The sequence below is a fragment of the Pelobates fuscus genome, chromosome 4 (genome assembly GCF_036172605.1).
Source record: "Pelobates fuscus isolate aPelFus1 chromosome 4, aPelFus1.pri, whole genome shotgun sequence".
Lineage (NCBI taxonomy): Eukaryota > Metazoa > Chordata > Amphibia > Anura > Pelobatidae > Pelobates > Pelobates fuscus.
The window spans coordinates 185399444-185424805 of NC_086320.1; the positions used below are offsets into that span (position 1 = coordinate 185399444).

Genomic DNA, 25362 nt, shown 5'->3' on the forward strand with positions numbered 1-25362 from the left:
TTCCAAGACCTTATCATGGAGTAGATGAACTACTTCAGCACAGCCACGCTCTCACTAAATTAGCTTTGTCCACCAGCACTCAACGCATATCACAGAGCTTTTTTTTCACTTGTACAAACAATTCATGTCTGACCATCACCTAGCCAACTGGTTTGAGGTTTCTTCACTGATAGCTTTTGCATCTTTTTGCCACCTTAAACTTAAATTCTCACATAACACTATTAAGCTTTACCTCACTCTTACAAAACCATATGTATTGCTCCTCCCCTAACCACAAAGGGTTCTTAACCTCTTACCCCATCCGAACACTACTGAAGGGCATAGCAAAAGCAGACGGCCCAGCAACACTCAAGAGATTGGCTATTGACATTGGAATGTTCAAATCCTTGTCCAACCTACTCGACCAGGCACCATTTGAACCCAATACGAACGCGGTTATAAAAACCACCATGTATCTAGCTTTTTATGGGTTTCTTAGACCATGAGAATTCACCATTAGTGGCCAACACCATAGCCAAGGGTGCCTCCTCACGTCGTATCTCACGAAACACACAAACTACTACATCCTGACCCTACCTAAGACTAAAACAAGTCAGATGGGGGAACCGGTTCACATAACCTACTACCCCACAGGGAATAATTGGTGCCCGGTGAAAGCACTGGATGTTTTCTTAGCCACAACACCGACACACCCCTCAAAACCCCTACTATTGATACACGATGCAATTCTCACCACAGCAAAATTCATGTTGACGTCCGGATGCTTATCACCAGACTTGGTTTAAACCCTAGTAACTACTCGGGGCACTCCTTCAGAATTGGAGCGGCCTCCACGGCTTCTATCCAAGACATACCAGCTCACGTTATTAAGACACTGGGTCGCTGGAAGTCCTCAGCTTATGCCACTTACATCCCGCACCCAGTCCAAGAGATTAGGAGGGCTTTCATTAAGATGTCTACTTAATATGTAATATTATTATTATTATTATTATTGCCATTTATATAGCGCCAACAGATTCCGTAGCGCTTTACAATATTTTGAGAGGGGGGGATGTAACAATAAATAAGACAATTACAAGAAAACTTACATGAATAATAGGTTGAAGAGGACCCTGCTCAAATGAGCTTACAGTCTATAGGAGGTGGGGTATTAGAAACATTAGGATAGGAAATATCAAGTAGGAGTGAAGCAGAGCTGGAGGAGAGAGCAAAGCACTATCCCATAGGAGAGCAAGAGACAGGTATGTAAGGGAGAGATTACTCTGGGAGGCCATACGCTTTCCTGAAGAGATGGGTTTTAAGGCCCTTCTTAAATGATTGAAGACTAGGGGAGAGTCTGATGGCAGTAGGCAAGTTATTCCATAGGAGAGGAGCCGCCCGTGAGAGGTCCTGCAAGCGTGAGTTTGTACTTATGTACTTATGTTTATGTACTTATGTTTGCTGAATAAATGGTTACCTTGCTTTTCTCTTTTTGGCCACTTTATTTACCGGCCTACAGCATACATCGGTTTCGGCACACCTCAACTGACTATTTCCTTTTTATTGTATTTCTTTTCACCAGAGTATTCCATATCATATGAGAATGCCCCGAACACACACACACACACATATATATTATATATATATATATATACACATACACCTTTTGGATTTGTTTGTATGGACTTGTGACCACAGTCTAGCACCCAACTAAAACGTGTGAATATACTAAAACAAGGCAAGATTGAACTATATATAGACTTGCCTAAAATACTTTAAACAGGCTCTGTTCATGCAATTGGGAGTATATGGTTTGTTTACCGAACAGTCGCACCAACCAGAGACCACCCTGAAGCTTGTTAAGCTTAACTGATACATTGTTGCACTTTCCACCGCAGTGGTCTAAGTGTTCATCTGGGTGGCCGCAATTCCTATGGATGACCACAAGGTGGCGGCCATCTTGTTCGCATGGACCAAAACCATGAATAGACTTCAGGGGGACTTAGCCGTGAATGGCCTGGAACTATTTTTGGCATGAAAAGTGTGCAGTTCCCGGTCGGTCCTCCAGCGGCACTTAGCCGCGATTCTATGGAACTATTTTCGGCTATGGGACCATGCTGTGCTCGTCAAATAAATGACTTCCAGAAAATTCCTAAACCCATGAACTGATCTGAGTGATTTTTGGATATGTTGGTCTGGGTGATTTTTGGATAACTGATCAGGGCTATCTAGGGATTTATGTATTTTAGGGTACTTTTGGGGTGTTTTAAAAAAGTATGTTTTTTCTGTGCTTGGAGATAATTGGATCAGTAACTGTACTAATTCTAATCCAATTATCTCCCAGGCAGAGAGGAGGGATTGTGTGCTGTGTGTGGAGGTGTCATGCCTTGTCACCTTATTGTTATTAGTCGGTGAAGTTGCAAATCAGTCCCCCACAAGGTCCCTGTGGGCGCATGGGGATTGTCATATAAGGCCAAGTGTGGCTCCCATTAAACTGAGATTCGTTTACCCCTTCATGAAGTCTTGGCTCATGTATGGGGTTTTGGAGAACATACAGTCTGGGGATTGCTATATCACCATACTCCCCTGAGTATAATTACTAGCTCTTTTAAAAACTGTTCCTGCTACACTCTCTGGACTAGGAGAGGTTTACTCACTGGAAGCTGGGTCCTGGTCTTGGGTCCGATGTGGGTGGAGAATGGCGAGAACCCCAACCAAGCTGCGGAGGTTTGTGGGAGTCTGCAGTGGTTATGGTTTTCCAGTACAGTGCTTATGGTTCTTGCAAGTACTAGGAAGCAGCAATTGACGGAGGTACCCAGTCAGGGTGCCAGTCGGTCCGTCACAATGATCTTGTTTTCTACCACGAAGCCAGAGACTTCTTTGAGAGAGACTATGCAACAAAACGAAATACATGGCCACTTATCCAACTTAAAAATCAATTTCACATAATCGGAAATCCTAAACGTGGACTGCTGCCGAGTGTTGTGGCCGTGACTTAATTAAAAGGTTAATATTCGTCTTTAATATATAATAATCAAACAATAAGTAACAACATTAATATTTTTATAGTTCTTAGTACTATGGTCGAATATGTGGATAGAAAATAAACAAAATATTGTAATATTAAATGTACATTTAATATGATTATAATAATAAGTAGCAGGTGCTAGCAGAATGTCAATTCATTACAATAATTATACAATACAATAATACAAACATAGATGTAAACATCAACAAACTTAATCCTTCCTACATCTGGTTTTTATTCAGTGTATTCCTAAGTAGGCAGGCCTGTGATGTCACTCCCAGAATCACATGCCCCTAGTAATGCCTCTAAAGCATTAAACTCATTATGTTTTATTTTTATGACGTAACTCATTATATTAATACCATTACAAACCACCCTTTGACTTATGTCATAAGACAAGCACTTGCAAAACCAGTACATCTTGAATCCTCCCTATTTTAACACTACCTGCCCTACAACAAAACCCACCTTTTGAAGAATGATACCCATTTACGCGTAAAGTTATGACACTTTATTGCTTATTCAAATGTTCACCATTGAGCACATGCATCACTGGTTGGGAAACCTTGGCCTAAAATAGGCACATACCCACCCTTGTAATAATGAACAACACAAACCATGTTTTATTAGATTAACCATTGATATTGTGTTCATGTGAGGATGTGTTTTAGAGCTTAATATAGTATTAGACACAACAAACCTATAACACCTGTAAATCATGACACAGCCGGACAGTCACTGGAGCTCGATTTCTGTAGCATTTGGCGGGTCTGACATTTTGCAAACATTCTCATAGAACTTGACGCACAGAGTGAAATGAAATAATTTGAGCAAACAGACGTAGGATTTTGTAAAGCAACAGTTCATGTGTGCAGGGAATTGTGTGTTTTGTGGTCCCATATTACATATACCACCTTAACATAACACATGCTCTGCATGTAGTCTTTTACCTACTCTAGGGTTACCGCAGTAGAATTGTAGGATCAAAACCTTACTTTATTGATCAGACATATATAATTAACCCTTTTGGCAACGTGTTTACCTGAGCTTTCCTCAGAAGAGTGAGCTCATAGAAAACAAAGACACAAGCTGATTAAGTAAACATTTAATCTGACAAAAAAGATTCACAGTGCTGTGTACAAAAATACAGAAATAAATTACATACAGAAACAGAGATAACAAATTGCAAAACAGTCCATAAAATAAAATAGGAGAAAACACAAAAAATCCTTACATATAATTCTTGTGGGAGATTCAGATGTTACAGGTCTGCAAGTAGTTGTTGAAAAAAGAAATATCTGACTGAATAGTCCAACATCCTTAATACATAACGTAAACTAGTTGTTTCTAAGTGGGCAGACCCTGGGTGGATCAGAGTGATTTGGCCATATTTTCTTAAATTATGTTGTCCTTTGAAGAACCCACAGTCAGAGCATATGCACCAATACATTGTACGATGCCCTATGTGCAGTTCTGATGATGGTTATCTAGTAGTAGTTTTATGGCTTAGGTCTGGTGTAAGATCAAAGCCTGCAAGAAATGTTATCCCAACATGTACAAAAACAACTCAAAGCCTACAATAAATGTTATCCCAATGTTTACAAAAACAACTCACAACATATATCAAATGCCAACTCATGCTTTGACATGACAAATGGCTATCCAGAGATACCAATCCGATAACTCTGGAGTGCTTCTACATCATGGGAAGACAATGTAAGCTAGCTAACATAAGGTGGGAGAGGGGTGCACGTAGCTCCATGAGTCTAGTTGCACCATAATGTGATACATCCCAGTAACACACCCACACACGCTTACACATATTGGTGATGAGCGAGCTTCTCCTTTAGGGTGTGTAGTCAGGGGATGGGGGAAAGTCTGGTGTGGGGACAGGGGGAGCAAACAGACTACCTATTTGCAAGGGCAAAGAGGTAGTCCACTCACTACCCCATCTCCACAGCTGACCCCTCTCCATGTTTTCCCCTCCCACCCCATCCCCCCCCTTTTCCTTGTCCTCTCTCCCTCACACTTCTTATTACTCTTACTTTTTTTGACCCAGCAAAGATGAATCTCTGAACCCTCTCGCATACCACTGTGCAATAATAGAAAAGGGAATCTCCTCCATGTGTTTCAACTCTAGAAATCCATTTGTCCACAGATGGGATGTTTCTTTGTCACCAGTGCTTAGGAATATGAGCATGGAGTAGGTGGAACTCTAGTGAGTGTGAATATTTGAGATAGGTGGAGGAAGATTTTGGTAAAATCTTGAAGGGAGGGAATATTAGTGATTTTTATAATGTGCATTTAAACTGTTTGTCAATAGTCATTGATGACCACCATATATCTTGCTATGTTACCCTCTAAGTCTGGCACCTCCAACAGTTATAGAAACTGTTGGAAAAATTGAGTGCAGATATACTGATGTGTAAAAAAATTCCTTCCAATCCCAATTAGTGAATTCACATTTACTTGGAGATGGTAAAAGGTGGAAGAGATGGTAAAAGGGGTAGAGATGGGAACAAGCTTTCTAGTATCACTCATATGAGTGATAGGATTTTTTTATTTTATTTTTTAAAGTATAGGGTTTTGGAAGCAACAGGTTTCATTTAGTCAATGTCATTCCTACCTGATAATGGTAGTGTATAATAAGTGTATATATTGAAGTATTTGGTGATATTCGATCCTGTCTAAAAAGGTTGGTTTGCGATTCAGACAGAAGTAATGGTTTAGGTTCAACTAAAAAATATTTAATGCTAAATATCAGGGTGAGATTCATGTAGGGAGTTGCCAACTTGCATGGGGGTAAAGATGTGAAATCAAATGCAGAGGTGAGAGCTTAATTTATATGTGTATTTACATTATTTATATATCTTCAATTTCTATAGTAGTGGAGGAATAATGGGATATTATGCTCCAATATTTTCAATTGCTTTGATTTTTGTCTCATGCACCAGTATAACTAAATAGTACTCATAAAGGTCTATTCGTCCCAGGTCCCTAGGTCTGGATATGGAAGGCAAGACTAGGTTGTGGCAAAACCTATAATATAATAATATAATAACCTAAAAAATAGTCTGTTAAAATCCTGTTCAAAAAGGCAAAAATAGAGGGGGGACTAAAATATGGGGCATTTGATAAATGTATAGCAGGCGGGGTAGAACATTTATTTTAATTATAAAAAAGGAGAAAAAAGCTGTAAGTGTATGATCACTATCTAAAGGACAGATTAGAGGGGCTAACCCTTCACAAAAGTTAAATATAAAGAGAACGAGAACACAATCTGTCCGAATTAACTGGGATCCTAAATAAATTAAACACTTAATATCTAAAGTTTAATAGCTATGGTTAAAAAAGGTTAACGTAACCTTAAATCTAAGGGATACAGGTGATAGGGAATATATATACACAAGGGATAACGATATATACAAACAAGAGATAATATAAAGTAGTGAATGCCTTTCACTGAGCTAGTTAAACAAAAAGATACTTAGTCATGAAGTAATGACTCCAAAAAAGTAACTATCTGAAAGTATCTAATACAAGGGTCAAGAAGTAGTTTTACCATCCTTCTTTCCAAATCCTCAAACTCCAGAGGAAGTGAAGCTTTATGAACTGGATATTCAAAAGTATTTAATAAAATATTTGGAAACTATTGAAGACTTTAGGAAGTCAGAAAAAAAATTAATGCTACCTAATGGTTCCAGGAAAGGAAAAGCAGCCTCTTTTTCAACACTTGTTGAATGTTGGATAACAGCAGTTATAGCAGAAGAATACCGAAAGCATAATAAAACTCCACCGGCCAAGATCAGAGCTCATTCTACAAGATCTCTTTCTACAACTTTGGACGGAGGTGCCTCCGGATGATATCTGCAAGGCAGCCACTTGGTCTTCTCCAGGGACATTTATTAAACACTACAAATTGGATCTGGCCTCTTCCTCTACTAAATTTGGAAAAGGGGTTCTATCTTCTGTTCACAGTTTATAATAAATCACTTTGGTGCTGCAATCATTATTGTAAAAAAAAATGTTTTGTCTCCCACCCTTTCTAAATTAGCTTGGGTATTACCCATAAGTGATGCTGCCATGATTAGCCAGGAATAAGGAACATTTAAACCATACTTACCATAATTTTCTTTTCCTGGCTATTTATCATGGCAGTATCATGTTCCCTCCCGTGTGTTTTTTTTTTTACCTTTATAATGGACTGGTGTGTGAAGGGAGGACCCTTTATACACTTGGTCTCATTTCAATTATGTTTCCTGTCCTGTTCTGGTACTGATGGCTGAGCTACACATAAGTAATGCTGCCATGATAAATAGCCAGAGAAAGAAAATTACGGTAAGTGTGGTTTAAATTGTCCTTATTAATTTTGATTATTACCAACTCATTTGCTTGATTATTTTTTTTATCTGATATTTTACCTAGATTCCATGATATTTCTACATGGTGTTTCCTCTACGTTTATGTGTATGTTTTTTTTATTTTAGATAGAGATTTATTGGTGGCCTTTTTAACCCATTTTAGAGCAGTATCTAGAAGATAACTCATTTAGTTTTGGGGTATATTCACTAACAAAAGTACAGAAGATATCAAATACTATAAAAAGTATATTTCTCAAAGAATACAATTGAGAAACAAACTGAAGCAAATTAAAAAAACAATGTGGTTTGGTCATTCGGCACATTTAAATCCCAGGGGCCAATAGCATCCTATGACAAATATAACAATAGGGCATGTAAAAGGGCAATTAGAGTGGCTTAACATGAAATTGAAAAACTCATAGCCAAAGAGAGCAAGATCAACCCCAAAATGTGTTTAAGCAGATTAATAGCAAAAAAGGTTAAGCGCAGTTTATTTTTTTTTATTTTATTTTTTTTTATTTCAGACAGTACCTGCCGATAATTTTCTGCTGCCGTTCATGTAGTTCGGACCATGGTACTTAAGTCATCATTAATATTTTCCGTTATCAAAAACAAAAACACAAAGACAATACAATACAAACACATAGATGGTGACAAAGTTCCTCAGTAATGTTCCCATAGTAATAATTAGAGTAACTAGCTGATTATCTTAACATTTATTCTTACTTTTCTTTTTTTTTTCCCTAATTTCTTTATCAAATTAGAATACGCACAACTTATTTAGCCATTTATCTATATCCATCTTTTTTTTTTTTTTCAGGTTTATATTTAAGCCTCCTTCCATTTTTAGCTGAAAGGTTAACTGATTTTTTATGGTTTCCCAATTTGGTATACTATTAGTTCTCCATCTTCTAGCTATAGAAATCTTTGCCGCTATTAGCGCATGAGTAAGAAAGTATTGAAAATCCATATTATATTGGCTAAGATTTAAGTGCAGTATGAATAATTCTGGAGACAAGGGTATTTTAGTACCGATTATTTCTTGGATTTTACCTATAAACATTTTCCAAAATTCTATTATCAGGGGACAGCTCCACCAGATATGTAACATGTCTCCCGTCGCTCTATCACACCTCCAGCAAGTAGCTGATATGATCCATTTTATTCATGCGACTAGGGACCAGATAAAGTCTATTTATAATCTTAAAATGTAACTCAACTAAATTTAAGCATTTAATGTGTTTAGCCACAGACACCCAAGCTTTTTTCCAATCGCTTTTTTCCAATTTTTTCTTTATTTTCAAATCTTTCTCCCATTTCTCAATGGCCGGAAAAATAAGATCTTCTTCCCCGAGTCTTAGTATCGAATTACACTTTTTTAATAGATTTTTCATGTCATTCGCTTTCAACAAATGACATAATTTACATTTAACTTCTGAATGTTCTTTATCTAGTGCTTTGCTTAAGTAGCTATTAATCCTTATGAAGTTATATTTTTCTTTTTCTGGAAGAGCGAATTCTGTACTTAATTGTTCAAATGATTTAAGATTTGATCCTATCATTAGGTCTTCTATATTTTGAATGCCTGCTTTGGCCCAATTTTTTAAATTTAGATCTTCTATATTGTTTTCCAAAATTAGAATTGGTAAAATGTTAATGATACGATTATTAAGACCCATATTTTTTCTTATTTTGTTCCATGCTTCTCCAATATTTTGTAACACTATGCTTTCAGAACATGGTTGGCAGTTATCTTTCTTTTTTTGCGTCAACCAAAAAAAGGGTAGACAGATCTATATTATTTGACATTTTTTTTCTATTGCATACCATCTCTCATGTTTAGCCTCTGTATGTTGTGAAATAATACAATGAGAGAGAGTACTCGCTTGATAGTATTGTTGGATCAGCGCAAGTCCTACGCCTCCATTTGCTTGTTTAATCGCCAAGAATTTTCTTGCCAGCCTAGGTTTCTTTGATTGCCATATAAATTTAGAGAAGGATTGTTGGATAAGTGATAGCCAACTATCGGGTACCTTCAAAGGAAGCATTCTAAATAGGTATAACCACTTTGGTAGAATATAGGATTTAATTATATTTATGCGGCCCCACCAGGAGAATTCCAGATTTCTCCACTCTTTTAATAGCTTGTTCATTTTTAGAAGTAATGGGAGGAAATTGATCAACAATTTTCCTTGGATCTGTACAGATGTTAATTCCCAAATAATTAAATGATTTTTCAATCCAAATAAAATCAAACCTCTTTTTTATCTCTTTTTTTTCTTCCATATTTACATTACTCGCCAGAATAGTTGATTTATCTGTATTTAATCTATAACCAGAAACCTGTGAAAACTTTTCTATAATTGTCATGAGCTGTGTTATTGATTGTAACGGATTTTCTAAAGTTATAATCACATCATCTGCGTAGAGGTTTATTTTTATGTTTTCTTTCTTGTGGTCAAAACCAAAGATGTTTTCTTCTTGTCTAATGGCAGATGCCAGAGGTTCTAATGAAATTATATAGAGTAAGGGGGATAACGGACACCCCTGTCGTGTTCCGTTAGATAATGGGAACCACTCTGAGCTAAAGCCATTCCCCATTATTCTTGCTGTTGGGCCAGTGTATAGGGCAAAAATATTCTCAAGAAGTCTTCCCTCCAATCCAAATCGCTGCAGTGTTTGTCTCATGAACTCCCAGTTGACCCTGTCGAATGCTTTCTCAGCATCCAAGGACAGGGTCAACATGGGAGTTCCAGTGGTCCAAGCGAAATCCAATATGTCAATCAATCTTCTGATGTTATGGGTTGAAGACCCCCCGGAACAAACCCGACTTGGTCTCTGTTTATCATTTCTGATATAATTTTTTTTAAGCGTTCTGCTATCATAGCAGAGTATATTTTAATGTCGGTATTCAACAGTGAGATTGGACGATAATTCTTTATCTTCTCTGCATCCTTTTCTTGTTTAAGGATAGGCACTATATTTGCTTGTAACAGTTCTGCCGGTATGCTATTAGGTGTAACAAAGGAATTGAAAACTTCAATTAGGTCCGTTTTAATATTATTTCCTAATAATTTGTAAAAAAGGTTATCAAATCCATCTGGACCAGAGGATTTATTCTTTTTTAATTTGTTGATACAGAAAATCAGTTCTTCTTCTTGAAAAGTTTTATTAAGCTCCTGCAGTTGCATTTGTGAGATTTTTGGCCTTTTTAACCCATTTTAGAGCAGTATCTAGAAGATAACTCATTTAGTTTTGGGGTATATTCACTAACAAAAGTACAGAAAATATCAAATACTATAAAAAGTATATTTCTCAAAGAATACAATTGAGAAACAAACTGAAGCAAATTAAAACCAATGTGGTTTGGTCATTCGGCACATTTAAATCCCAGGGGCCAATAGCATCCTATGACAAATATAACAATAGGGCATGTAAAAGGGCAATTAGAGTGGCTTAACATGAAATTGAAAAACTCATAGCCAAAAAGAGCAAGATTAACCCCAAAATGTGTTTAAGCAGATTAATAGCAAAAAAAGGTTAAGCGCAGTTTATTTAACACACTTTATTTAAAAATGTTGGTCCCTTGGAATCTGAGATAGGTGTGTTAATCAATGAAAATCAGGATGAGGTAGAAATTCAATAATTTTATTTTTCCTTTAGTATATAGAGAAGAATCATCTATGGCTGTAGATTTGGAAATCCCTGTTACAAAAGCCTTGCAAAACCTCGCAAAAAAACAGGTGAAACTGGTTAACACAATATAAAATTCAACAGCAATAGTAGATTATGCTAGCTTTAGTGTACCTATAATCTTAATTTTATTAATGACAGGAGGCGAGTATTTGCTTAAGTCTCTCTTTACTAGAACTCCACAGCAGCACAGAAAAAAAACAACCAATCAGAAAAAGTTAGGTACTATAAAACTCCCCTCCCCATACATCATTTCCTCTTTCAAGCTGCGACAAAACAGAACAAAAGGCAGAAAATATAATGGGGAAGAAACAAAGTGCTAGATACAATGAATACAACAATGTCCACCGTCTGAGAAGAACTACCAAACCAGATAGCATTGGCAGCTGTAAACTGAAACAAGAGAAAAAACAGAATCGAAAAGGTTGGTTAGCCAATGAAATGTACTCTGAACAAAACATGTAGGCAACCAGTGTAACAACCAGAAATATCATAATATACAGAGATCCCAACCCTTACTTTGGAAAACGGACTCAAGAACAAGAGACAGGTAGCAGAGACAACAAGCGTACATACGTACCTGATGAACCTAAACTATAGTATAGACAAGGGAGGGAATGGGTGGGAAATACTCGCCTCCTGTCATTAATACAATTAAGATTATAGGTACACTAAAGCTAACATAATCTACAATTTTATAACATGACCAGAGGCTTCGTATTTGCTGCTTAAACGTTCAGGCAAAAAAATCCAACACGGTTTGTTTCACTGGTACCTATTCCAGGAGAAAACTAGATCAATCCCAAATGGACCTTCCAACTGCGAGAAGTGACAGTAGACGGATCGATGAAGACGCCAGCTATCGATGTACCCCAAAATATGGGAAAAACACCCTCCGCCGTTACATCTATTATACGTGGGGTTTCGACCTGTTTCCTAGCAGCCGCTCCATGAACTACAAAGCTGACCTATAGCCATTTCCACGTAGGTGTAAAATACCGAAGGTCCTCCATGGATGTAGGATCATGAGAAAAACTGGCACTAGGTCTCAAGCCTTGATGTGGAAGATGGCCCCTCTGATTGTGTCAGGGTCACCAGGTTATGTGGCTTTGCAGGCAAATCTCCAACCTCAAGTAATGCGTTTAAGTCTACCACCAATTTCGCAACAGAACCGAGTAGGATCCTTTCGCTACCTCATGACCTACCCCGTGAGTGGTCTCATTCGAGAATGAAATTATTATGCAAGCAAGAGTGCGGTCAAAACTGTCCGTATCCCAAGTTATTCCAGTACTCCAAATGGACTGTGTGACCCGCGACTGTGGTAGAGAAGGAACTCCCAAGGGACGTTCAATTACGGCCCCAAACTGAACTTGTGTAGTGAAAGGTGGCCGACTACTCTGGGGGATTGTGAATCCTGGAAATATCCAAAAGGAGTGGAACGTAAACAGGGGTTCAGATTTCCATCCAGATATATAATCGTTGAGGAGTGAAAAATGGTCCTGTCCAGACAAGAAGAATCCTCACGTGCTGTAGTGAAAGGGTGAAATAATCCGATAAATACTTTAAAAATTCGTGTAGGAGCTCATGGCCTGCCCGCCACCTACGAGATAGGGTATAATTTATATATATATAGTAATATAATACTATAGTAACATAATAATAAGACCTTTAGGTCCCTGTACCCCTGACTGTCCGGGCACGTATCTCCAAGAGAAGGCCCTAGGTCAAGCGGACCCAGGAAAGTGAATTCAAGAACCGAAGTCAAGGCCTCCCTGTAGATGAATACCTCCTTTCATAGCCTGGAGTCCCACAAACTTATAGCACTCTTTAACACGCAGGCACAACTCATGACAGGTGACTCCAGAGAGCAGATATAGTGAAGAAACAAGGGTCTAGCTTCAACTGTCCGAAGCAGGGGTTGTCCAGTTTGAGAACCTCAGCAACCCTATCCAAGTCTGCTACACATCCTGAGCAGTACTCCAGCGGTAGGTTGCAACTGTGAAGAAAATAGACTTAGTTCGGTATTTTCTCCTATGTTCAGGCTTTTTCTACAGTATTTTGTGCATGTTGAATCTATTGGTTTGGTAGCTTAAAACTACCGAACACTGACCACCCTCCTGGCTCATTAACTTCAAAAGAACCATCTATTAAGCGCTCTCTGGGCGTCCGCTGTTCGTATAGCTGAATGCCACGTGGAACAGAAAACGGCGGCCATCTTGTTTGCACGAAAGGAGGCAGCGGGACTTGGTTGTCGAGTGTCTGGAGCTAAAATCGGACACTCAACCTCCCGAACTACCGCTGAAACTACTGAACGCCTGCTTCCTTTGCCGAACAGCCAGGAGAGCGCCATTCGGTAGTTTTGTTCATACGGACAAGGGGAGCAATCGCTCCTATGAGCCAGGAGGATCCATTTGGGACTTATTTGTTTTTTTCCTTTTTATGAATTGACCGACCGCACACGCTGAATTCGTGGAACTGTTTTGGGCAGGAGCCTCGTGTGTGGTCAGTAACATGTGACTTCCATGCTTTTTAAGAACCCCTGTACCGATCTGGGTGAAATTTGGATATGTTGGTCCCCCAGATCAGAGCTATCAGGGGATACCTTGTGTGGAAAGGGGTGTTCCAACTTTTGGGAAAATTGTGTGCCCTCTGCCTGGAGATAATTGGTTTATTCCTTATCTCAATATCTCCCAGGCAGAGAGAGGGCGGGGGTTACTGTAAATCTGTATGTTGATTGGTTATTGTCTTTGTTTACTGTGGGAGGTCCTATGGCAGGAGGATTTCTCATAAAAGCCAGTGTGTTATCAATAAACTTCATTCCTGTTACACCCTTCATGAAGTCTAGGCTCATGTTTGGGGAATATTTTATTTGCTGGGGAGAAAATACCATAACCACTGCAGGTCATAACAGCAACCCAACTTGTGACATCTGTGTAGGAGCCGGGGATCCACAGGGTACCCCTCTAGAGTCCAAGTAGGTCTCCTTGATGATAGTTGAATAGGTAGGATTGCGAGAACCCAAAACCAAGACGGTTCCCGTGAGGGATTTAGCGTATAGAAGGTCCTCCATATCCGAGTCCTGTTCTTCAGATATGTTCCCAGAGGAGTAGAGACAATCCTGTCGTCTTATCCCAAATTGTTGATGACCAGGGAACCCAAGTTGACAGAGGACTCCAGTCTTTCCATGCGATCCCTGCTTACGGTGTACCTGCAGACCGGGCCGTGGGCCTTCCCCAGTATTGGTACCCGAGCAAGGCAGTGCATGTTTGCTCAATGAGGGCCTCAGGATCTCATGTCCCTTGACATAGGAAAAACTGTCTGCGCAGTTTGTTCGCAATGGTCTGCATAACCTAAACAGAGTGTGGTTGCTCGTTAGATATAGCGCAGAGTATACCAAAACCTGCACTCTTGTAATAACTGAGGTTCATCTGTTAGTCGTACCGCCTCCAGGTGCACATCCAATATTAGAGCATAGGATTAATAACAAAATGGGCCAATCCTGGAAGCTGAACCCAAGATGGTTAGTTCAAAGAGCCCCTAAACTGTCCCATAAAGTCTCCAGGGGAGTGAGTAAATAAGCAGGAAATCTCCCATAGTAATACCTCTGAGTATTTCTCGCGAGGGATACAGTGGCCCAGATCCAGTAGATCTATTATAGGAGGTGAAATAGAGGAGTCCAGTCCAAACATGTACCCTGCACGATCAGGCAGCCCTCTATAACAAAATCGTCAGCACGGTCGTTCTCTCCCCTTGCCCAGTCGTTATGAAGCATCATCCCCCTTGCATACCTGTGAGATACCAACCTCGCCACTGTGAACTGGAGAAGCCTGGTTGCCCGCCTGCTGCCTTTGGACTATGGACCAGACGTTATGTGAATGTGTTAACCCAGATAGCTATGCCATGGAGCCCATTCGTGTAGTTAAAGACTTCGGCTCCATAGCAATTGAACTGTGTGAATAGGATCTGAGTGCTATTCGGTAGTTTTGTGCGCTCAGATCCCAGCTATCTGGGGATATGTGAAATGTCTGTGTGTTATGTGTAAAAGGTGACTTTATGTATTTTAAAGTGTTTTACTGTCTTTGTTTCCCCATGTGCATAATGGAGTCTGGTCTCTGTCCTGCGAGGTAATTGGATTACTTTTCCATTATCTCCAGGATAGAAGACTCTGAAACCGGTTTGGGCCAGATAGCCATGCTGCCAGCCAGGCCCCAAAAGATACTTTTGCTAACTTCAGAACCCCTGGTCTGATTCATGCCAATTTATTATATGTTGTTCCCCTGAATGGATTGATTGTGAATATGTGATTTTTATGTGAATGTGATGTATGGTTTTAGAGTTATGAAAGTTGGGTAAAAAGTATGTTTTAACTTTATGTGTAATTGAGTTTCCTCTCAGGATAAGGGGAGGGAATATGTGGGATGTAACTGTGATGTGATTGGTTGTTTTATACCTCCCTGTGGGCGGTCCTGTATTTGCAAAGACTGTAATAAAAACCAGGTTGGGTGTGCCAGCACCTCAGATTCTGCCTGACCCTCAAACCGAAGTGTCGTCTCGTATTTGGGGGGAATTGGATTGTATGCTGATTGCCAGGAGTGTAAGCGGATTGTATACGTTTCCTGTTCAGCTATTCCAGTGTTCGTGTATTTCCAGTTCGGGAGATTGGGGAATTCAAGTGTGTGCAGTTCGGGAGTTGGAAGATTCGTGTAGTTTGGAGTTCGGGAGATTGGTGATTGCAGTAGCTGCTGGTCTATGGGAAAGGGGATTATCGCCTAAAAGTTTTTTATCCTCTTGTGAGGATCCGTTACACACCTGTACCAGGGTTGAAGCATCAGCGGTAAACTCGGTATGTGGTACGCACCACCCTAATCAATCGCATGTAGGAGGGACGCCCCTCTATGCAACCATCGTTGTCCTGTACAGGTACAAGCCTGTTTGACGAACAAAAGGGACGACACCGTAGTGCGTTGAGTGTAGAAGTGAGCCGCACTCTCTAATAATGTAACCGAACTCCGTGTCGGCATCAGGATGATAGCATGAGTGGGCCGTACCCGTCAATAATAAAAAATGTGTGTCTACACTCGTGTCCGGCTCCTTCTATGAGAGTGGGTCACATTCAAAACCCGTCCTCTGTATTCATCTCAGTATCGGGCTGAGGTTGAGGAAGGGCTGCGCTCAGTATATGAGAGGGATCGCTCTCTACTCGTGTGAATAAACAACAGTCTTGGGCTGAGGCGATGGAGGGCTGTACCCTCTTGTAATCCAGACTAGAGTCTATATCAAATTCGGGTTGGGGGAATGCGGAGTTACACCCTAATAATATCAGCGCAGGGCTGAGGCCCTAGGAGGGTCCCTTTCTGAACCGAGGTCTCTCTCTGAGTCACTCCCTGAGAGGTGGGACCAACTGGGAAAAAAAAAAAACAGACAATGGTAGACTGAGTAGTATTTGACCTTGGTCCCTTTCAACAACCGAAAAGAGGGGCTGAGAAAAAGTAACCTCATGAAAAAAATGATGGCATCTACCAACGGACCGCCCAGATCCTGCGTGCGTGCACGGGATCCAGGATGACCGCCAGTAGCTTGGGGAAATGCTGGAGATGTTCTCCGCGATCCACAAGAGCCCGGGAAGTCGGGGGCCAAGTCAGGCCTCTCAATGACCTGAGCGATAGGAGATGGGAAGACAGGAAAACGGAGAAACGATAGACCAAAGGATGCAAAACAGGAAATATGTACATTGGGAAAAGGGAACGGGACAGGAAAGTAAAAAGGTAAATCGGCCTGAAAAGGGCCAAGAACCAAGCATGTCGTAGACCCAAAAGGATATGCAGCTACAAGTAAGGGGTTTCCGTGATCCCCTGTTGGCTTCTGAATACTTGTCCTTGTATGTGTATCAGAGCGAAACTCTCCATGGAGATGTGCCACCGTCAGGCTGAAGCCAACCGTGGTTGCCCCGCCCGGGAACTTAGTAGAATCCTTGACCCTCAGGGTGTAATGTTTAGGGCCTTCACCCCTCCAATCATATTGATGCGCATGTATACCGGTGTCACCTCCGAGAATATGGTAGTCATGCCAATAGTGGATACTGGGCTTTCCTCAGTAACATTACCACCGGCCTGCAGCCAAAAAGGGGTTCGGGCACAGACTAACGTCGGCCTATCGATAGGGTCAGCCAATTCGATCGGGAGTCAGCCAATTCGATCGGGACGGACATATCAGGCCACTCAAAGGGGCACAGGCCTAGCAGGCCACTCAAAGGGGCACAGGCCTAGCAGGCCATTCAATGGGGTACAGGCCTAGCAGGCCATTCAATGGGGCACGGGTAAAGCCGGCCACTTACAGGATTTGTGATCTGCCAGCAGCAGGGGAACAATCTGTGGGTAGTATTTCAGGGGTTGTGCTCCTAATCTAGAGGCAATCAGGTGCACAACCCCTGAAATACTAAACCTCCTGGTAGTGTGAGAGCATGCTAGATGCACTGAAATAGGGATTCTGGCAGTCCCCCAAACGCCCTGCAGGCACTGGTCACTGGGGGTATCCCTGCTATAGGAAACCCAGTGTAGTACAGACTAAATAGTACCCAAACTGCATCCCAGCCTAGTTTCTCCAGCATTATATGGTTGCTATGGTGACCGGTTTGGGTAAAATCTGCTGCAGGGCCAAGGACAAAAAATATAACCACCTGATACGGTCACATGGAAACCGTCCCAACCTGTTCGCCTGTAATATGATTAAATGTAACAATGGAGGTATATGTCACTGTTGCTTTAAACGAGCACCCCATAAGAAAATTGATAAAACTAAGCTGCAAACTTATAACAGCTAAGAATGAGAGTATTAGCATGATATTGTACCATCAGTAAGTAAAGCTTAGACACTATATTACATTTTGGTACTAATAATAGGTACAAACGCCTATTAAAACCATGTATTAACACAAAGTCAGGAATAGGAGCCTGACTTCCAACGGAGCAAGAAACCCTGTGGCAAACCTAGCCACTTGTAGGATACTGGACTATCTGTATCAAAAGGTTGTCTGTAATAATCACTGTAATATATGTGTAACCTTGGTTTATATTATTATGTGCATAGAATTCGTATGCTAGCAGCCAACAGCCGCTAGCATTCATGTATTTTGTTTCACGAACAGCGACTTTACTGGCTGTTCATGAACCGAATGAGCTACCCCCTAATAGCCCACACACAGAGGGACATGTGGCGCTTATTAACCGATTGCAACATTGTTGCAATCGGTAATTAAAGACTTTCCTAGGTGGCCGTCGTTCGACTACTGACCACGCGGCGGTCGGCCATCTTAGATCCTTTGTCTCACCAGCGGTGTTTGGTCGTCGAGCCCGTGGAACTAAAAACGGCTACTCGATGGCGCGAACACCGCTGGACTTCCAGGCCATTCGGGAGCTCCGGTCTTTCCCTATTGTTGTTGTTCCCTATCAGTGTTCGGTACTTTTAGGCGAACTCAATGGCAAAGTATTCGTGCCGCATTCGCTTGTTTTAGCTGGGATCTGAGCGGTATTCCCACAAAAGGTGCACTCCTCCAGCTATATACCGAACGTCCGTTCGTCTAAATAACGTGAATATTGTTAAAGTTATGGATTTAAATGTAAAATGCCGCTGCTGAACAGAGGGATAATCCACTTAACGGTATATTCCAGTGGGAGTATCCCTCTCGTCCAGCAGTGCCTGATGGAAGAAATGCTCAGAATGTTAAGTCCCCCATGTAGTCCCCTACTGTATTACCCCTGCTATGTCAGTAAGGAAACCCCTTGCATGGGGACTTGCATAAATACTGGAGCTGTGAATAAACAAGTCAGTTGACTCCCAGAACTGTGTTTTGTCCGGTTACTGGGGGATTTGGGAAATTGCCTTACTTTTCAGCGCTTAACTGTGGATTACCTTCTGTACCATCGGAGATCGTGGAATTTAATATTGCAGCTCCGCTACAAACCCGTAAGCAGATCTTCATATAGGTATATACAGCGGGGGGAGGGGAGGGTAGTGATCCAAGCACCCCCTCCTTCACCCGGTCGGAAACGCGCGGTCCGGAGCTGGGCACGGCCACGGCTAGTGGCCATGTGTGCAAGAAAATCCGTTCGCCGGGTACTCGTGTACAATCACGAGTACCGCAGGGACCGGTGGAAAAGCACGGGACCGCCGGAAGTGACTCTGCGGTCCCGGAGCTTGGGGGTTGGGGGGCGGCATGCTGACAGTCAGCCTCCAACAAACCCCCGAGCGGCATAGAAAAGTCACATCTCCCACCCAACATAGGGCAGAAGAGGATAGCGGAAAGACAGCCTGTAGGCAGTAGGAGGAAGTTAGGCAAAATAGATAGTGCCAGAGGATGTAAGGCTCTATAGAAAGAAATGTAAGGAAATACTAATGCTAGAATACTGTAGTTACTCTGACAGGTAGGCAGAGGGGAAGGAAAATAAGGGTATAGTAAGGGCAGAAAGGTCCCAAAGACTTCCTGAAACCGGATGAATGAACAGTACAATCCAGACAGATCAAATATAAATACTGAACATAAATAATCAAATCCCAAAGCCACCAACTAATAAAAGCAGGAGGCAGTGGTACTTTGACCTGTACTGACTGCAGAGCAGCAAAGAAAGAGGAAATGATGTATGGAGAGGGGAGTTTTATAGTACCTAACTTTTTTCTGATTGGTTGTTTGTTTTTTCTGTGCTGCTGTGGAGTTCTAGTAAAGAGAGACTTAAGCAAATACGAAACCTCCTGTAATGTTATAAAATTAAAGTAAATGTAAACAAAGCCTTAGTAAACAGGGCTAAGTGCATAGTGTAGAATTGTTCATACCACTGTACTATTTTTAACCGATCAGGTGTCTTTTTTCCAATCCCCTGGTACAATTCATGAAATAAAAGAAGATGTGGTGTCTATATTTAAAAAGTGTTCAAAAGCTTAACCCGGAAACAACAGATCTGTGATCATAACATCTGTGGTTGAGAAATTATTTCAAGGGTTGTTAAGAGATAACATTTAAGAATTCATCTTGAACAACAATACCATCAGCAGGAATCAACATGGATTTTTGTAAGACAGTTTATGCCAAACTAACTTAATTGTGTTCAATAAAGAAGTTAGTTGAAATATAGATCGGAATGTTCCAGTGGAATTTGTTCTGTCCTCCAGACTTTATTCAGTATATTTGTGTTTTGTTGTTTAGAATAACATGTTTGGTTCCTTTACATACACCAGCTAGTTATGTAGAGCTCAGGCGCCTTTTTGGTATAGCTCTAGTTCTGCATATCTTGTAACTCAGGAGGTTTAAATAAAGTTGTTAGAAAGCACAGCATTATGGGCAGAACTTGTACAGGAAGTGTATCAGCCTCCATCTTGGGAAGATACAGTAAGCAGCAAGTCATGTACTTCTCATCCCTAGCCATCACCCCTGAAGAGAGCTTAAAAAGTGAGTTATTGTTATCCTATCCTGTATTATTGATCATTGTTTCTTTGTTGTATGCAATACTGTACTGATTGATGTTTGTTTCTACCATTTGTAGTTGCACCTGGCTTGTTCTAATAAATTTGAGATCAAATAAATATGGTATCTGAAGTTTATGGAGCAGGAAGGTTTAGCTCTCTTTCATAGAGACAGAACCGAATTGACATCTTTGTTTGCTAAGGCATTTTATGCAGTTCCACACAAAATGTTACAATTAAAACTATTGGTTTTGGTATGTACTGCCAGGGGCGGACTGACCGGTCGGGCACTTCGGACATGGTCCGAGGGCCCGGCCGGGAGGGGGGCCTGCCATCAGGGGGCCCGGCGGCAGTGCCAGATTGGCCGGGGGCCGGCCGCGTTCAGGGCTGGCCCTTTAAATGCTGCAGCTGCCTGAGCGCTCTGTTAAGAGCCTCAGGCGGCTGCAGCACATCATCTCCCCTCCCCTGTAGCGTGGCCGAGCTGCTCTCCGGTCCATGGTGCCTGCCCGGAGTGATAGGAAGGTGCACACTCAGTGGGGGGGGAGTAAGAAGAGGGGGAGGGGTAAGTAAGAAGAGGGGGTAAGAAGAGGGGGAGGGGGAGTAAGAAGGGGGGAGTAAGAAGAGGGGGGTAAGAAGAAGGGAAGGGGGTTAGAAAGAGGGGGGGAGTAAGAAGAGGGGGAAGGGGAGAAAGAAGGGGTAAGAAGAGAGGGGGGGAGCAAGAAGGGGGGTAAGGGGGGTAAGAAGAGGGGGAGGAGGGAGTAAGAAGAGGGGTAGTAAGAAGAGGGGGAAGGGGGAGTAAGAAGGGGGGGTAAGAAGAGGGGGAGGGGGAGTAAAAAGAGGAAGGGGGGAGTAAGAAGAGGGGGGTAATGGAGAGGGGGTAAGAAGAGGGGGAGAGGGGAGTAAGAAGAGTGGGAGGGGGGAGTAAGAAAAGGGGGGGAGTAAGAAGGGGGGTGAGAAGAGGGGGAGGGGGGAGTATGGGTGGAACATATAAGTGGACTTATGAGTGGGCCTTATAGGCATACTCACCGTCAGGCCCTGGGGCCCAGACCTTGAGCTGTGTAAGGGGCCCCCAAAAATGGAGCTGCTTCCAGTTCTCCCAGAACATTGAATTTTGTGACCACAGTTGCAAACAGGCTCCAGAGATCCTGTTCTACACCAGACCAGTGGAGCCAAACTGCAGCCCATCATCATCCTCATCTGGTTGTAAGTAGGCAATCTAGTATATTATTAGTGACACTAATCTATAATTTACCTCACATTAAAGGGACACTATAGCTTAATGAAGTGGTTCTGGTGTCTATAGCTGGTCCCTGCAGGCTTTTTAATGTAAACACACACTGTGTGCAGCACTGGCGTTAGTTCATATGGCAGGTCATATGGGTGGGGCATTGTGATGTCACATGGGGGGGCGGCAAATTTCTCCTTTGTCTACGGTGGCAAAAATCCTTGCACCGGCTCTGATCCTGGGCAGGTGCACCTCTCTCCTGTCTGCAGGCACTGTGCGGGCAGCCGGCAGGGGAGGGAGGAAGAGAGGACCCGGGAGCTCAGCCTGCAGCTCCTCTGGGTCCTTCTTGCGCGAGCACAGAGCGTTGCAGCGGTTACCATGGCAACGTTACGGCTCTTGCGAGAGTAAACTCTAGCTCTGGAGCTACGGGCTAGAGTTCACCCTCAACACTGTGACCACCAGGGATTCCCATAAACACACTGACCCCACACACACACTTTACACATTGACACACTGCCCCCACACACCATACACATTCACACACTGCCCCCCATACACACACACTGCCCCCCACACACACACACCATACACCATACACATTTACACACATTGCCTCACACACACACACTGCCCACCCATACAAACACAGCCCCCCATACTAACATTGCCCCACACATACATTGCCCCACACATTCACACACTACACCCCCTCACACACACTGAACCTTTCACACACACTGCCCCCCCACACATTGCACCACTGCTTCTATACCCTACTACAGCCTCATATCCCAGCAGACCCCAGGTAAGTTGTCAAACTGTTCTTAAACGGTTTGACTACTTACTCTGGGAGGGGGGCCCGGCCCTCCTGGCACCATAACCACTACACAGAGCAGTAGTGGTTATTGTGCATGGATTATTTCTTTAAGTAATCTACAAGTGTCCCAGTAGCCAGCAAGCCAGCCAGCCCACAGGCCAGCCAGCCAGCCCACAGGCCGGCCAGTAGCCAGCCAGCCAGCCCACAGGCCACCAGTTAGCCCACAGGCCAGTAGCCAGCCCACAGGCCTACAGTAAGCCACAGGCTTACAGCCAGCAAGCCCACAGCCTGCCAGCCGCAGCCAGCAAGCCACAGCCTGCAAGCCACAGCCTGCCAGCCACAGCCAGCAAGCCCACAGCCTGCCGGCAGTAGCCGGTAAGCCCACAGCCTGCCAGCCGCAGCCAGTAAGCCCACAGCCTGCCAGCCGCAGCCAGTAAGCCCACATCCTTCCAGAAAGCCCACAGACTGCCAGCCAGCAACAGTAATTAAGGTAAGAGGAGCCAACTTGGCCTAGGTATCAGCGTACTGTGTTGTGTTGCTATATTGTAAATAGGAACCAGAGTGTTGGAGAGACCCCCCTCCAGGCCCCATTAGACTCCATTGTAGTCCCTAATGGGACCTGGAGGAAATTCTTTCTAACACACTCTCTAAAGGACACCGAGATAGCCTCTGCTAGAATGACCCCCCCCCATGGCCCATTAGCCCTCAATTGTAGTCTCTACTGGGGCCTGGAGGTGACTGTTTCCAGCAGGGAAGCTGAGATGGCCTCTGTTAGAAAGACCCCCTTCCAAGCCTATTAGACTCCATTGTAGTCTCTAATGGGGCCTGGAGGGGATTCTTTCTAACACACTCTCTAAAGGACACTGAGATAGCCTTTGCTAGAATGACCCCCTCCATGGCCCATTTGCCCTCAATTTTAGTCTCTACTGGGGCCTTGAAGGGATTATTGCACTTTTGTTCCTTGTGTCTAAAGATTGTGTAGGGTGTGGCTGGAGGCGGTGCATGGAGGCGGGACAAGGGTGGCACTTGCTGCGGAGTATTGGTGGGGCCTGTAAGGGGGCCCTTGATTTATTTTGCCCGGGGCCCTGAGGGTTCTCAGTCCGCCCCTGTCTCATAATGGAGGATCAATGCTCCATTCTTCGCTTGAAATAATAGGAAAGCAATCGTAGAGAGTTTTTGTAGCTAAATGCATAATCACAACAGATGTACACTGTACTCATGGCAAGTGATTTTTAATGTTTCTTATTTATTGTACTGTCAGCTACATACTGACATTTCTACTATACAGGACATACTGGCATTTCTACCACAGGTGACAACAAGAAAGACAAATTTATTCATTACATTTATATCAAATGTATAAGTATACAGGTGTTTCTCATTTTTGGTAAATCAAATATATTTCCATATCAGTCAATGTATATTCCTCCAACAGAGTATTGAAAGAATTTTTAAAAATACATATTTTTGCTTTTTATAGGTTCTATATGTGCAGTATCATTCCTAATAGCACTTATATTTGTGCTGGAATCTGGGAACTATTGGCTTGCACTTTTTGATGGCTTTGCTGGATCTATTCCTCTACTAATCATAGCATTTTGTGAAATGTTTTCTGTGGTATACATCTATGGAATCGACAGGTAAGTTTTTGCTATGTATCTTTTTTATACCTGCAGAGTTGCACAGCTAGAGTTCATTTGCTTTTTCCATTATAAATTACAACTTTCAAATAAACATAAAAACATAATATCCTCTTTTTATCTGTGTTATACGTTATACAAAGAGGTTGCCCTTATACAGTCAAGTGTATGCTATATTGGGAGTTATGTCTGGATGTAGAGGATTGGGTAGGAACTGCCAGAACTTGTCTTATTATTATAAGCGTGATAGATAGAGATTATATATATATATATATATATACACATACACGGCCCTGCTTAGGTGCAGGGATGTTTTAGCCGCGAGGCAAACAAGGCATTTGCCTTGGGCGGCATTTTCCAGGCGGTGGCAAAAAAAGTTGCCCCCAAATGCCCAGGGCAAATGTCTTGATGTAACTAACCTAAAGTCAGAAAGATTAATTTATTATCTTTATTATCATTAGTATCACTGGTATTCATTGGTTGTTTCTGCTGGTTTTGTAACCCCATTTTCTCCTGTCCCTCAGGCATTCCCTCTGTGAACATGGCCATTATTGGTCTAAAAAAGAGGAAGTACTGAGGGGTAAAGATTGTGATGTTGTAGAGTACCTATCGGTCTGAGTCTGAGGGGGAAATGTCTGTCCTTTTCGTCATATCAACTGAATTAGAGAAAGAAATACTTTTTTTCCAGATCTCCTTTCTGTACATATTTGTTTTCCTTTGTCTTAGGTATTTATATATAAACAAAAAAAAATTCAAAATCATATTAATTTGGGTTACACTGATTGCTCTTTTGAGCGATTTCATTTCTGGACATGCTCTAAATAGAACTTTAGAACAGAAGAAATATAATCCTCTATGGATTAATCTACAAGTTTAGGATTTTCTTTGTCCTTCTATTTATTGTTATTTATTTAAGTTTTGGATTGGGATATTTACTTTATAGGAAATTTTAATTAATATATTAAAAGTGACGTTTTAATTACTTTTTTGGGTTACTCATTGCTGAAAAATGGTTTACCTACTTAATGATTAACCCAGGTGGCGGAACAAGTTTTTCGCAGAAATTGGCCTTACAACATGATGCCCTCAATGACATTCCGTACTTTTTCTAGGGTGTGTTGTAGATTTTCGGTGATTTTCCTATATTTCTCAGAATTAGTGTGATT

The 25362-nt window shown here is 42.0% G+C and overlaps 1 protein-coding gene across 1 annotated transcript in view; it reads left to right on the forward strand.

Moving 5' to 3' along the window:
- Positions 1-25362, forward strand: part of SLC6A19 (solute carrier family 6 member 19) — a 271016-nt gene that overhangs the window by 221670 nt on the left and 23984 nt on the right. The window contains exon 10 of the mRNA XM_063451834.1: positions 24037-24196. Within this exon, the coding sequence (XP_063307904.1) occupies positions 24037-24196 (160 nt within the window). The remainder of the gene's footprint in view (positions 1-24036; positions 24197-25362) is intronic.